Below are 15,411 nucleotides of genomic sequence, written 5' to 3' on the forward strand. Positions count from 1 at the left end.
GGTAAAAAAAAAATCACAATAAGCGTATATTCATTGGTTTGCGCAAAAGTTATAGTGTCTACAAACTATGGGAAAGATTTATGGCATTTTTATATATATATTTTTTCTTACTAGTAATGGCTGTGATCTGTGCTTTTTAGCGGTATTGCGATGGACAGACCGGACACTTTTAGCACATTTTTGGGACCATTGACAATTATACAGCGATCAGTGCTATAAAAATGCACTGATTATGTGTAAATGTCACTGACAGGGAAGGAGTTCACACTAGGGGGCGATCAAGGGGTTAAATGTGTGTTCTCTCAGTGTGTTCTAACTGTATGGGGATATGACTGAGTAAGAGAGGCATATCGCTGTTCCTACTTACTAGGAACAAACAACAAGTTTCCTCTCCTCTAACAGCACAGAGATTTGTTTGTTTACACACAAAAAACCCTGCTCTGGTGTTTGTGCATGTGATCGCATGTGGCCAGCAGGGGTCACAACCACCGGCTGCGCGCATCGGGTCCCCCGCCGTGCAACGGGCACGCGCTCTCTGGTGTCTGAAAAGGGGAAGGACATATCCATACGGGATTTTGCTGAGGAGAGACGTTCTGCCGCAGTATATCTACATGAGCTGGTTGGGAACCGGTTAAATGCAATAAAAAAAAATAAGACCATTGGGCGGAAGTGATTTTTGACATTGCTACCATCATCCAATGGTATGGAGCCGAGCAGGGGCCATATTTCCCTCACTTGGAATCCAGCCTCACAGGGGAAAGGATACGATCATCTCCACCGCAACCGGTGGATCTGGTAAGCGGCGGAGACGACCGATGCGTGGCAGGCCTCTCTCCCGCCCCAGATAAAAATGATCTTGCGGCGAATCTGGCACAGAGACCACTTTTTTCTGAAAGAGGACCATCCGTTGTTGAGGAAGATACCTGGGTTATGGCAGCTATCTACCATAACAACGGTATTTTACTTCAAACAGTCGCCTTATAATGATGGCAGGCGGTCCGGAAATGTTTAAGATTGCATTATAATTAAGATAACCCTACAGGTCCAGAGCTTTTTTTTCACTTTCTGCGAATGTCTTAATAAGGGTCTCCTCAAAAGGGGATTTACCTGCAAAATGTTTGGGAGGTGTAAACAGTTTATCAGAAGTTTACCAGTCAATAATTCTCTTCTAGAAATGATTTGCCCATGGGAAAAGTATTAGTTGATTCTAGGGCCTCTCAGGAAGCCTGAAGTATTAAGAGCGTTAGGGCGGCTGACTGTAACTCCCCAAGGACTACTTCATACTGCTTGAATTTTTGAGACTCTTCTTCAGATAGACAAAAAGAAGGGAATGGGGACTTTAATTAAGGTAAAATGTGTTTTGAACATGTTTTAATGACATAAAAATAATATAAGTACATTACAATGGTACATATCATGTATAGAATAATAACACATACTATAGATGCACACATGGCAAGACTGTCATAAATAAATGAATATACATAACACAATAAATGACAGTGTTTAAAATAATTGAACTGTATGAATTCATATATACACACACGCATATGTTGGCTTGGCAGCACTAAAAATATTTTGGAATTAAAAATACCCAGTTTAATTTTAGATCTAATTATATACTGTATTGTTCTTTGTAAATACCCTATGGCATTTTCCCCTGAGGAAGTATTCACACATGAAATGCGTCGGAAATTCAGGATGTACCTAGATACAACATATATTCATTCTTACAATATTATAATATTTTTTATTCCAAAATATTTTTTAGTGCTGCCAAGCCAACATATGTGTGTATATATATATATATATATATATATATATATATATATATATATATATATATATAAATTCAATTTCAAGTTCAATTATTTAATATACTGTCATTTACTGTATTATGTATATTCATGTATTTATGACAGTCTTGCTTGCCATGTGTGCATCTATATTATGTGTTATTTCTCCATACATTATATATACCATTGTAAAGTACTTATATTATTTTTATGTCATTAAAACATGTTCAAGATACAAATTTACCATAATCAATCAATAGCCTCATTCAAAGTCCCAATTCCTTTCCATTTGTCTACTTGAAACAGGGATGGAGGCACATACGTGCTTCATTTAAAGTCCCAAATTCCCCATAATTTTCTTCTTCAGATAGAGGCACTACAATAGAAGGCTGAGGCTGTTAGGGCTATAGGCATATCAGATAATGATTGTGCTGGGGAAGGCATTGAGATTTGCTTATGTCCTCTGCAGTGGGGTCAGCAATTATTATTGCAATTTGTCTCACAAAATCCTGCATACATCCTGATCTAAACCTGCAGGGTAAGCTACACCTGATAAAGCAAAAAAGGACCCTAAAGAATGTAGGGACAAAAGCTGGGGACAATGTTCTAAGCTGCCAGTGTCAGGTCTTTGAAAAGGAATACTGCAAGTCACCCCAGAACTGCTAATGGATCAAGAGGTGGAAAGACCTAATATGGCCTCAAAGGTTGTTCCTGAGGATACGCAGATCTGGATACTTGCATTAGAGATCATCTCAAACAGGGTGTAGATGCAGTCTCAAATGAAGAAAAAAATAATCTTGTACAAAAAGAAAACTACCTAGTAAATCGGTAACGCAAAAAAAAGAGGAAAAGGTCCTAGTAAAACAGTAAAACTTTTCTCAGTACAGAGAAGACATCCATACTCATAGGACACTAGCAAAAATGGCCAGTGTGTTTTGAATGTGGGTCTCGCGCATGGCATTGTAGTGTGAATGGGCCCTAATAGTAGCTCCAAACACGTAAAGAAAACATGTACGCATAGAAATATCTAGACTGACATTACTGAGCCCATTCTGATAATGCCAGTTGCCTGGTTATCTTCAATACCTTTTGAATCACTGACCTGGAAAAAGTCTGAAGTTGCTGAATTCAGAACCCCTAATTTGCACCAAAGTCATCATATAATTATGACAGGAAGCCAACTCGAATTTTCATTGGAGAAGCCGGAGATTGGCACATATATATTTCTATTAGTACATGTAACTGGGCAACAGTTTACAGCATAGTACATTAAAAGCATTTCTGCCATGACTTCATTAAGGCTGATATGGATTCTTAACACACATCAAAAACTAACATGACTCTTTGTCATTGCATGGCAACGCAATAGAGATAACTTCACCACAGTGTGTTAAGGATATGTGTGCCTTCTGATGCTTGGACACGCGTCAAGGTTTAGGAATGGATATACTCCTAAAACACTTACAAGTCATGAGAGTAACGTGTCCCAACATATGTACGCCTTCTGATGCTTGGACACACATCAAGGTTTATGAAGGAATATACTCCTAAAACACTTACAAGTCATGAGAGTAACACGTTCCAACATATGTACACCTTTTGATGCTTGGACACGCATCAAGGTCACATTAGAAACAAATGGATGCACACCTAAAACACATGCACAATGCATGTGAGTTATGTGCACCAACATATGTCCAGGCGCAAGGTAACACAAACATGAGAAGTGAGTCTAAAGGAAATTTTTAGCTGCTTGGCTGTCATAATAATCTACTTACTTTAACACTTTGATATGTAGTACATATTCAGAGAAATTTTCACCCAACTTTCCTTAATTATAGGAATTAGAGCAGCACATCACATAAGAGCAGGAGATCAGTAATGGCAGCTCCTGTATTTCTCTCATGATCCTACTCTGAGATCTTCCTACCAAAAATTCTGACTTCTGTATTTGTTCATCTGGGAGTTTTAGGTGCTTCAACACACCTTGGAATGTTCTTGACCCTCTTGCTGCACTACCCAAAATATAAAAGAAATTAGAATCCAACTTGAAGAGTGGAAATATTGCCCATTGCGAGTGCTCTGACCCTTATTACTCAGTCTTAAACATCCTGATGATAATTTTAATATCTATCCCAACAGGAATTTTGGGCTCCCCCTAAAATTCCTATTTTTTTACACACCCAATAATGTAAAATGTCCCTGATTGTGTCTATCCCTTCTCCGTTTAGACTTTAGAGGTGGGTTCTCGTTCCTAGTGCTTTATTTAGCTAAATGTGTTATAATCTCATGGTTATAGCTTCTTTACAAAACTAAGTTGTAGAATGCTGTGGAATTATAGTATTTTGCAATCTTTTGGGATTTAATTTTCTTGTGTGTTACTGCTAGACAGTATTGCTAAAACTAAATTATTCGATTTTCGTTTGCAAGCAAGGTCTGCTTTAAACATGAGCACAGTGTTAATAATGTATATGAGTACAAGAAAAATGTACCTGGCGTCTTGAAGTTCCTCAACTGTGAAGGGGTATCATAAATCTCCAGAATCCAGTCTCCTGAGGCCTTCTCTCCCCAGCAGTGTGTGGTCATAAATTCCCAGTTCTTAAATCCTTCCATGGAATGGTCAAATAATCTAAAATGATCAGAAAAAATATTCGTCAAATTAGAAAAATTAGCTAAACAAACTTTGAAATAGCCTTGTTTAGCCAGATATCTAATATTATATAGAGATCCTTACAAATTTGTATAGTATAAAATCAATTTTATTTCACAGAATTGTATATAGTAGATGGTATAGGACAGAACACAAAATGAGTGCTGTATTTAAAACAATAGGTATGTTTGCCAAGTTAATTATGTATTACAAATTAGTTGTATATAAACAGAATATGGATATCCATGTCGCCCTTCGACACAAAAATATCTAGCAGTCCCTATACCTTTCTAGTGGGTAAAGACAATTTAATATAGTGGTTGTAATTAACATACCCATGCAATTATTAATATGGAAGGTTCTGAAGGTGCAAGATTTGAGGCTTTTCATATTTAAAGTATACCTAAATCCAAAACTTTTTTTTCTATCTGTGTCCCATTGAGAAGATTTCCCCTTGCTTCATGTACTGTAGACAACACAGGAAGTGAGAGAAAATCTCTCCAAAGTGAGGGAAATCCCCTCTTAAGCCTCGTACACACGATCAAATTTTCGGCAGGGAATTGTGTGATGACAGACTGTTTTCCTAAAATCCAACCGTTAGTACGCTCCTTCAGACAACTGTTGTCCACAAAATGTTGGATGGCAGGCTAGTAAATTTTTGGCGGGCAATGGTCTGTTGTCAGATTTTCGTACCTTGTGTACACAAGTCTGTCACACAGAAGTCCAAAGTACAAACACGCAGGCTCGGAATCAATCCTCACCAAACATGACATTAGCAGAAGGTGCCCAAAGGGTGGCGCTCAATAGCTGAAATTCCACTAGTACGTCACTATGGCCTTGTTTGTTGGCCGACAATTGTGTGCCATTTGTATGCAAGACAAGTTCCTGGCACACGCCCTTCAGACAAAAGTCTGATGCTCTGTTGGCCAACAATCTGATCGTGTGTATAAGGCTTTAGACAATTTTAACCAGAGCAAGTGTCAATATCGGAAGACATATCCTCTATTCCTGCTCAGGTAACAAAGAAGTTGTCACCAGGACAAAATGAGGATGAAACTCTCCCTTCATGGGGACACAAACAGCAATAAAATCTAAAAAAAAAAAAAAAACTAAAATAGTTCCCACTTTGAGGGTATGTGACTTGGATCTAGTACACGCTTTTATATGTCCTCAATGTCAAGTACATTAACAGACACAATAGCCAATTGTATTATTTTCAACTGAACTTTTTAAATAAACCTACCAGAAATTTCATCTTGTGTGGAAATGTTAAAGCCAACCTGGGTAATTCCTGCTCAGGGAACAGGTAATGATTTCACTAACTTGTGGGAAGATAAATTAGACCAGAGACAGACCTAAACTGAGATGGAGAAGCTGTAATATGACATCCTGTATTGCATTTGGCTAAATTCAAATGCAGGGAAGTTTCAAATCAGTTCTCATTTTAATATACTGTATATTAAAGCAATATTTAATTCATTTACATCTCATGGTTGTGCAGGATATACAGTCAACAGACAGGTATGAATCACTATTTACTGAAATCATTCAGAGGGACTATATTTGAATACAACTATATCAAACCACACATCTGAGACTGCATGTTTAGGGAACTGTTTACCAAATAGTCCCTTACACATACAACTCCTCCTCAAAGAATACAGCACTGTCATTAAAGACTAACTCAATTCAAAAGTCAATTGTTTTTCTTGTTTTGCAATAGGTGTAGAAGAGTTATAATTCCTGTGGGTTTTTTACTACCATCTGAAGCTCTGTTAGAGAGGTTGACCCTGTTGACAATGGTCTTACAAAATAAGAAATGAGGGCAAATCTCCAACAGGGACACAAATGAGAAATAACATCTGACAGGCGTTCTTTCCCTTTTCTACTAAACTAAAGAATTTTTATTTCTGTGTTTGTTGCCACCAGAGAGCTTCCGTCACTTCCTGTTTAGCAAAATGTTGTTAATAGGAGAGAAGGTGAGGATAAGTCACTCCAAATCTGGGTACACATGATCTGAATATTGGCCGGTTCATCAGGAACTGGCCAACATTCAACCAGTGTGTACAGCTGCCTGTCCGATAGAAGCCGGACTCAAAACTAGCTTCTGTAGAATGGTCTTGCTGGGAAACCAGCATTTGACCTGCAGCCGATCAGCACTGGCAGCCACTGGCTGTGAGTGCTGATAAGTGTATTCTGGTGGGGGCGGGGCAGCCCCCCTGTCAGAACACAATAGCACAGCAGGAGAGATCGCCACACTAACATTACTTGTATTAATATGGCAACTTCTCAGTTTATGTGTGTACCTAGCCTAATTAAGCCCCAGATAGCAGTAAAAAGGGGTTGTAGCTCTTTCCCATTCTATCCAAAACTAAGAAAAAAGTTCTGGCTGGATGTATGCTTTAAAATTTGGTTCTTGACAGTTTTTCAGCAAATTAGAGCATCTATGTTTACTTTAGAAAGCTGGAAGATTGCCAGGTCACTGCTGGGAAATGGAGTAGGCGGCTAAAGCTGCTCAGAAACAGACTAGTACCAAATGTAGTGCCTCTTTGTGTACTCTGATGGTGAAGTATTTCATAGTACATAAACAGAGGTTTTGTTTTAGGCTGCATTCAAAATGCGATGTGGCAACTACAGTGGCTTTCATTCTTAATGGATATCCATCTTACCAACACACCTGTGTATTACTGCACTACAACGAATGGTAACCTCCTACTTTAGGGAGCTGCATAACAAAAAAGGCGCATACACCTTTTTTCGTGCATTTCGGTGTGATAAGCAGTCCCTTCACATTTAAGGGCTGTCTTAACACAACACACAATAGCATGGAATAAAGCTCATTACCCATCATTACCGCGTGAGCCTAGCATATTTACAGCTTGTTAAGAAAAAATTAAATGTCCATGCTCACGTTAAAGACAAATAATGGCATTACTATATTTCTCTCCTTATAGATTCACTTTAAACCTACTGTGTATGTAGTTGCATGTATCTTAGATCTTGCAGAACTAGGGCTTCTATTATGCAAATCTTTGCATCAGCTACTGACGTTAAGTTCAAGCTTGACAACCTTTCCTATTGTGTGTACTTGGGGGCGTGCATGGCCTACAGGTATGCCAATTAGATTAGCATTTTTTAAAGATGCACAGTTTTTATTTTTATCTACTAGGACCTCTTGACTGCATATGTAATTTTCTTGAAAAGTATACTTTGCATCGGACACCCAAAAATTTATATTTCAGTGTAATGTGGATGTTGCCTTTTAGAGTCTTCTTATCCATTCACTTGCTACATATTTTAAGCTGGTCTTACATGTTACAATTTAACTATACAATCTATATATAAAAACTATCACATTAGGCCAACCTAGGAACCCATTTGCTTTGCATCTCATCAACAAGCCCCTTACACTACATTATTGTAGATATAGTATTACTAACCACTTACCCTCCTTATGTCATTTATAAATGGCTGAAGTGGTTACATCGGGATGATATTTAAGTCTACAACCATGATCTTGGTATTGTTTTTTTTTGTCAGCCAGGGATTCTCTTTAACCACTTGCCAACCACCCGCAATGTACTATGAGTGGCAGCTGTAGGCAAAGCAACGTACCCGTACATTACCGCTTACTTCTGGGTTTAGAACACACAAGTGCGCGCCCTCCTCCCGCCTGGCCCACTGTACACCATGCGGGACTTGCTGATCGGCTGTATGCAATCACAGCCCAGAGCTCTGTGTTGGTAAATAATACCAAGTATTGTACAGAGGAAGCAATCTGTCAGAGAAACTGAAAGATCATTTGTGAAAAGCAGCACACTTCCTTTTTTCTTTATACAAAAAAAAAAACAGAGGTGATCAAATACCACCGAAAGGAAGCTCTATTTGTTTGAAAAATGTATATAAATTTAGTTTAGGTACAGCATTGCATAACAACGCAATTGCCAGTTAAAGTAACACAAATGAGGGGAAGCTCTGCTGATTTTATCATCCAATCATGTGCAAGCTAAAATGCTGTTTTTTATTTTCCTTGCATAACCCCCTCGGATCTACAGCGACTTTACTTCCAAATGCATTTCCAGTGCAATTTCAAGTGCACTTTGCACTTGTAGTTTGTACTTGTAGTGCAACGTGGATTTGTCTTTTGTAAATAACCCCCAATGTCTTATAAATGTAACAAACTTTACATATATAGCTTACAAGTTAACAAGTACATTTTAAAATAAAACCTTGCAGAGAAGCTAACCTTAATTCTTAGTAAATCTTCTTACAAATACAACGTAGAAAATATAATAATCAAAAGGCACATTATGTGCTCACAAAAGGTTTAACTCTACATGTGGAACTTTATAAATCTAGAGACTATGATCACTGAAATATGTCAGATCTGAATTTAGATAGAACAGTAAACCCTGCTTTAACAATATATATCCCTAGGCATTTTAAATATGAAGGTGAAGAAAAGAAAAATCAGAAGGGAATAATTAACATGTGAAGCCCATAGGCAATGTAGTGAAGCTTTTGATGGGCAACTAATAACACTGCTAGAAAATAAAAGCTGCAAAAAATCAACTTATTTGAAAAATGTCAAAAATACTGTCACGTCCTGTGTGATTGATACCCCTCCTCCAAAATATTTTTGTGTAAATGGTGGCTTCCTACCCACAAAATGAAAGCCTAACTTTATAAGTGGTCTTTACGCATAGTGCTAATAAGAGAGAGGATTAACATGGGGTTATTAGAACTACATTTATATTTGCATTTATAGTTGCTAACCTGTCTTGTTTCTTTATTCCCCTGAACAGCTGTCCTTCTTGAGGGCTTTGCTAGGTGCCTCCTTGAACTGCTGGGGGTAGCAGGAAAGCCAACTCTGTTTTGACATTTTTTGCTTGCGTACTCAGAAATCGCTCAAAGCCATAATTTTAATTTAGAAGAAAACATGCTGTTTACAAAAGATCTAACATTTGAAACAAAGTACTATTTTGGTCCCAATTTTAAGTATTATTCATGGTTCTAATTTCCCTAAAAAAAAAAAATGGATCTGTTACACTGTTGCTGCTAATCTTGATCAGGTATGGGCCACATGTATTTTATTTCATATTGGTTAATAAGACCTGGACTATATGTTACTTCTCAATTCAGAGGACATTGTTAGTTTGCAGATACATACAGTATTCCTCATTTTTTTCAGAGGGCACGTTTGCATAAAGGTTTTTACTTATTTACTTATCCTAACAAGACATTTAGGACTGGATTCACAATTGGTAATCATTTTGATTAGAAATTACATAAAATAACAAAATTACATACTTTTAAACACCTACAATGCAATTGAAAAAGTATTCACACCCCTTGAAATTGTCCACATTTTGTCATGTTACATCCAAAAACGTAAATGTATTTTATTGGGATTTTGTGTGATTGACCAACACAAAGTGACACATAGAGATGGAAGGAAAATGATAAATGGTTTTCCAAATTGTTTACAAATAAATATCTGAAAAGTGTGGTGTGCATTTGTATTCAGCCCCCCTAAGGCCCCTTTCACACTGACGTTCCGTTCAGGCCCGCCTGTCAGTTTTTCAGGCAGACCTGAACGGGTGCTCCATAGAGCTCTATGGAGCATCGGATGTCAGCGGTGATATGTCCGCTGACATCCGACCCGCTCCGATCCGAAAAAGTGTAAAGGAGGAAAAAGCTATTTTTCCATCCGTCTGCGGATCGGATCGTGTGACGACGGGCACTGCGGTCCGTCGTCATCCGATCTCCCATAGGGGAGAGCGGCGCTGTGACAGGTCTGTCCCTGCGCAGTGTGCAGAGACGGACCTGTCATCTCCCTGCTCAGCGGGGATCGACGGAGTGATCCCCGCTGAGCAAACGGATATCCACGGGGCGGATCAGAACTGATCCGCCCCGTGTGAAAGGACCCTTACTCTGATACCCCTAACTAGAATCGAATGAAACCACTTGCCTTCAGAAATAACCTAATTAGTGTGTAATTTAATCTCAGTATACATACATCTGTTTTGTGAAGCCCTCAGAGATTTGTTAGAGAACCTTAGTGAACAAACATGGTGAACAAAAATCATGAAGGCCAAGGAACACACCAGACAGGTTAGGGATAAAGTTGTGGCAAAGTTAAAAGCAGGGTTAAGTTATAAAAAAATATCACAAGCTTTGAACATCTCACGGAGCACTGTTCAATCCATCATCCAAAAATGGCCAAACCTACCAAGGCATGGTCATCTGCCTAAAGTGACAGGCCGGGCAAGGAGAGCATTAATCAGAGAAGGAGACAAGAGGCCCATGGTAACTCTGGAGGAGCTGCAGAGAGCCACAGTTCAGATGGGAGAATCTGTCCACAGGACAACTATTAGGCCGCGTACACACGGGCGGACTGTTCGCCCAACTTTGTCCGCTGAACAGTGTTTGGGCGGACAGTCCGCTCGTGTGTGGGCTTTCAGCGGACAGTTTCAGCGGACAGTTTGACGGACAAGGTTTTTCGGAAATTCCGTAAAACTGTCCGCTGAAACCTTGTTTCAGCGAACAGTCCGCTCGTGTGTAGGCTTGTTCGTCAAACAAAGTTGCGCGCATGCTCAGAAAGGATTTTCACGCCGAAAGCTATAATGCAGTGTATAGGACGTCGTATTTTTTGTCCCGTCGTACGTGCCGTTCACGTCATCGCGCACGGTTTCAGCAAACTGTTCGTCTGTCGTGTGTGGCCATGTCCGTCCATGCTAAGTTTGAGCGGACTGTTTGCCGAAACTGTTGGACGGACAAAGTTGGGCGAACAGTCCGCGCGTGTGTACGCGGCCTTAGTTGTGCACTCCACAAATCTGGCATTTATGGAAGAGTGACAAGAAGAAGGCCATTGTTGAAAGAAAGCCATAAGATGTTCCACTTACAGTTTGGGAGAAGCCATGTGGGGGACACGGCAAACATGTGGAAGAAGGTGCTCTGGTCAGATGAGACCAAAATTGAACATTTTGGCCTAAAAGCAAAATGCTATGTGTGATGGAAAACTAAAACTGCACATCCCCCTGAATACACAAACCCCCCCATGAAACATCATGTCGTGGGTATGCTTTTCTTCAGCAGGGACAGGGAAGCTGGTCAGAGTTGATGGGGAGAAGGATGGAGGCAAGAACAAGCCAATCTTAGAAGAAAACCTGTTAGAGTCTGCAAAAGATGTAAAACAGAGCTACAATAGAATGGATCAAAGCATATTCATGCATATTCAGAGGGGCGGAATACAAATGCCCCCCACACTGCTCAGATATTTATATGTAAAACATTTTGAAAAACATTTATCATTTTCCTTTACATAAAATCTTTCACATAACATCCCAATAAAATACATTTACATTTTTGGATGTAACATGACAAAATGTGGAACATTTCAAGGGATATGAATACTTTTTCAAGGAACTATGTACACCTTAACACAAACATACTTATAAGGGTATATATATATATATATATATATATATATATATATATATATATATGTGTGTGTGTGTGTGTAAAGAGCTGCGTAAAATTGATGGTGCAATATAGGTACTCGTAATAATTAAATAAATAAATAATAAGAAAGGTGGCCTATTTAATGGCAAGTGTTGCAAAGCTGTACCTGGCATTAAAATTTTAAGGAATTGTTCCAAATATTGTAAATCTTGTTGCAGTCAAGTCTTTCTGTAGCATTAATGCTGCCAGGATATGCCTACCAGTGCACTGGGGAAGAAAACTAGCTCAGACGCCCAAAAAAAATAATAATAATTTTTAAGACTGCAAAAAGTGGCAGAAATGGAGGTGTTCATTCAATTGGCCCTAGAGTGTGTATGTATGACTATGAGTTAGGGTCCTTAGATTGTAAGCTCCTTGAGGGCAGGGACTGATGTGAATGTACAATATACTGAATATGTAAAGCTCTGCGTAAATTGACATGTGTTATTTAAGTACCTGTAATAAATAAAAACAAAACAAAAAAATGTATATATATATATATATATATATATATATATATATATATATATATATATATATATATAATTCTGCACAGCATAGCCACCCTGTAGCAGTAAAAGTGCTATTGGGTGGTCGGTAAGTGGTTATGCACCTGTTGGGGAACTGAGTACTTTGGAGGTGGGGAAATATTTTTTCTCCCTAGCCTACACATGCTCACCCACATATCTTACTATTCCCACTCCAAAATGATCTCTACTTCTCCCCTCCTTTTTTCTTTTGTTGGTCTCCACCTCTCTCTCTCTTTTGTATATTTTTAGACTTAAGGTCTTTAGTCTGTTTTTTTTTATTTCTGGCTCCCACCCTTTTCTGACAAAGCTCTGCCCTTTGAGTCTATGTATTTTTGATAAATGGGCACATCCAAAGTATCCTGGTTTAGAAATTAGAGGTATCTGAAAACACACGGTCAGGGTCAGTACGATTCTTGCACTGGCCCTTCTCTTCTATGTCCCTTCCCTTCCCTTCCCTTTTTTGAACTACCTTTTTGTTTTAGGCCAACATTCAGTACTATGGACTCTATATGACTCAGTGGCATTACTTATTTGAGTTTGAAAATCTTACTAAAAACTTTATGGGAAAAAATGTTTTGCAGCTCTTTCTAAAGGCTTTTTAGGAATACCTGACCATGATAATCTTATTATAACTTTAAATGAATAAACAAATGAGGTTTAACCATTTCTGGTAGAGGAGATTTTTCTTTATTTAAAATACTTCACATTTGTGTTTTCCCTTAATTTTGTGTGTTATGGTGAACAAGTAAAGGGTTCGAATGATTCCTTCATTAGTTCAATGAGAAAGGTAACAACTTAAAGATGACCATACACTACACAATCTTGTAGTACTACCTCTGTACAATCTCCATTAGAGTGGTTGTAAATCCTAAATATTGTTTACCTTAGTGCATTCCTTTCACTTAAGGTAAACAATGTTTAGGCATTGAATTTGGCCCCTCCTCCCCACCCCTTATACTTACCTGTACCCTTATCCGATCCAGCGTTGTGCACATTTGCAGAGCTTCTCTCCACTCACTTCTGTGTCTCACAAGCTTTGCTGGGGCACCAGGAGCCATTTGCTCCCAGTGCTGTCAATTAAAGCCAGTGATGAGGGAGAAGGGCCGAGTCCTGCTGTCTGTGTCAATGGACGCAGCAGCGGGGCTCGGGAGAGAGCATGCACGAGAAGACAGAGAGGTGGAGCCAGGATCATCGGCGGAGGGCCCAAGAAGAGGAGGTTTGGGGCCACTCAATGCAAGTCCATTGCACAGAGCAGGTAGGTAAAGTGATTAAAATTACTTTAATATTGAAATAACACGAGTAGAAATAATCTAATTTTGGAAAAAATCAGGCAAACCTTCACACTACATAGTTGATGCTAGATCAATTGGTGGGCATACACGTTTCAATAATTGACTGATTTCTTTGTCAATCAATCTCTTCCGATAGGATAAATCTGTCTATAAATGAGAACTCATTCGATCAATATGCCACACATGGGAAAGTGGAGTTTGATAGTTACATAGTTACATAGTTAGTAAGGTTGAATAAAGACACCAGTCCATCCAGTTCAACCTGAGTGTCTACAATTGTCCCTATCCCTGTACATTGCACATTCACATCAGTCCCTACCCTCAAGGAGCCCACAATCCAAGGTCCCCATTCATATACTAGGGCCAATTTTGGACAGATGCCAATTAACCTACCAGCATGTCTTTGGAGTGTGGGAGGAAACTGGAGTACCTGGAGGAAACCCATGCAGGCACAGGGAGAACATGATCTTTAAGATACAATCACAACTTATGATTATTAGTACGTATCTCAGTGCTGCCGATCGATGCAAACCTATCAATAATATTCCAATAATATTCCGACTGACTCAGTTTGATCAAAACTGATTGAGTCTAAATCGATCAGATCAGAAATGATCACACATTGATCAGATAAAACTATTAAGGGGGAGTTTGGCCATCATAAAAGGTGATTGTACAATCAAATATTTTAGGGAATTGTTAGCTTGACAGCTTCCAGCTTCCTCTAATTCCCACACCTCTTTTATTAGCATTCTCCCTTTTGAAGCAACCACTCTTTAGGTTCCCATTTATACTTTGCATAGCGGGATCAACTCTGACCGCAATTTTTTGGGGGCGATTTACATGCATTTCCGTGTGTCGTTCATTTGAACGGGCTGCCCTATGCGTGTTTGGTGAACAAAAAAAGTTCCTGTTAATGCGATTTTCATGTGTTTTTATGAGCAAAAAAATAATTTGAGGTTATTAATTTAAACTCGATTGATTTATCTTTGGATGAACTGGATTTCTTAAAATTGGGCTCAAATTTCTCTCCTACTAAAGGTTTACACCACTTTTAAAATATGCTTCTAGGAGTAATTTACTTCACCAAGGTATGTGGGACCTGCATTTTAAAATGACCTAAAATAAATGTTTCAGCTATGTATGTTTTGCATGTTTTTAGTCAAACATAATATACATACAAAAGACGGTTTCATAAGGTAATCGTAACTAGCTTCTAGGTACTTCTATCTGTGTCAACCAGTTTAATAATCAACATCAGAAGATATGTTAGCTCTTTCCCACCACCATCTTTAATTTTTGAGCTAAGCACTGAATGATCAAGAAATTAATCGGAAAATTAGATTAAAATATACTGTATTATTGAATGTGTATATCAATGTCAGGCCATACCACAGTGGTCAAAATAATCTGTTACTGACAAATGACAAATTAATACACACTTTTAGCTGCCAATAAATATCATGCATGCTATTTATTTAAATCCTTGCATTTGCCTTGGTTATAGACCACTGTGGTATGGCTTGCATTACATTCTCAAAATATTTTCTCCCTAATATTAACCTCTAAATTCATTGGGAAAAATACAAGGCTAGTGACATGACATTTCTTTCCAAAAGTGGAGGAACATGGGTCTTATT

The 15,411-nt window shown here is 38.6% G+C and overlaps 1 protein-coding gene across 4 annotated transcripts in view; it reads right to left on the reverse strand.

Moving 5' to 3' along the window:
* PCSK5 (proprotein convertase subtilisin/kexin type 5) overlaps positions 1 to 15,411 on the reverse strand; it is a 628,432-nt gene that overhangs the window by 238,643 nt on the left and 374,378 nt on the right. For all 4 annotated transcript variants that reach the window (XM_077474911.1, XM_077474913.1, XM_077474912.1 and 1 more), the window contains exon 13: positions 4,289 to 4,425. In XM_077474911.1, coding sequence (XP_077331037.1) covers positions 4,289 to 4,425 — 137 coding nt within the window. The remainder of the gene's footprint in view (positions 1 to 4,288; positions 4,426 to 15,411) is intronic.

The sequence above is a fragment of the Lithobates pipiens genome, unplaced genomic scaffold (assembly GCF_037356315.1).
Source record: "Lithobates pipiens isolate NorthernLeopardFrog02 unplaced genomic scaffold, aLitPip1_a1.2 Scaffold_13, whole genome shotgun sequence".
Classification (NCBI taxonomy): Eukaryota; Metazoa; Chordata; class Amphibia; order Anura; family Ranidae; genus Lithobates; species Lithobates pipiens.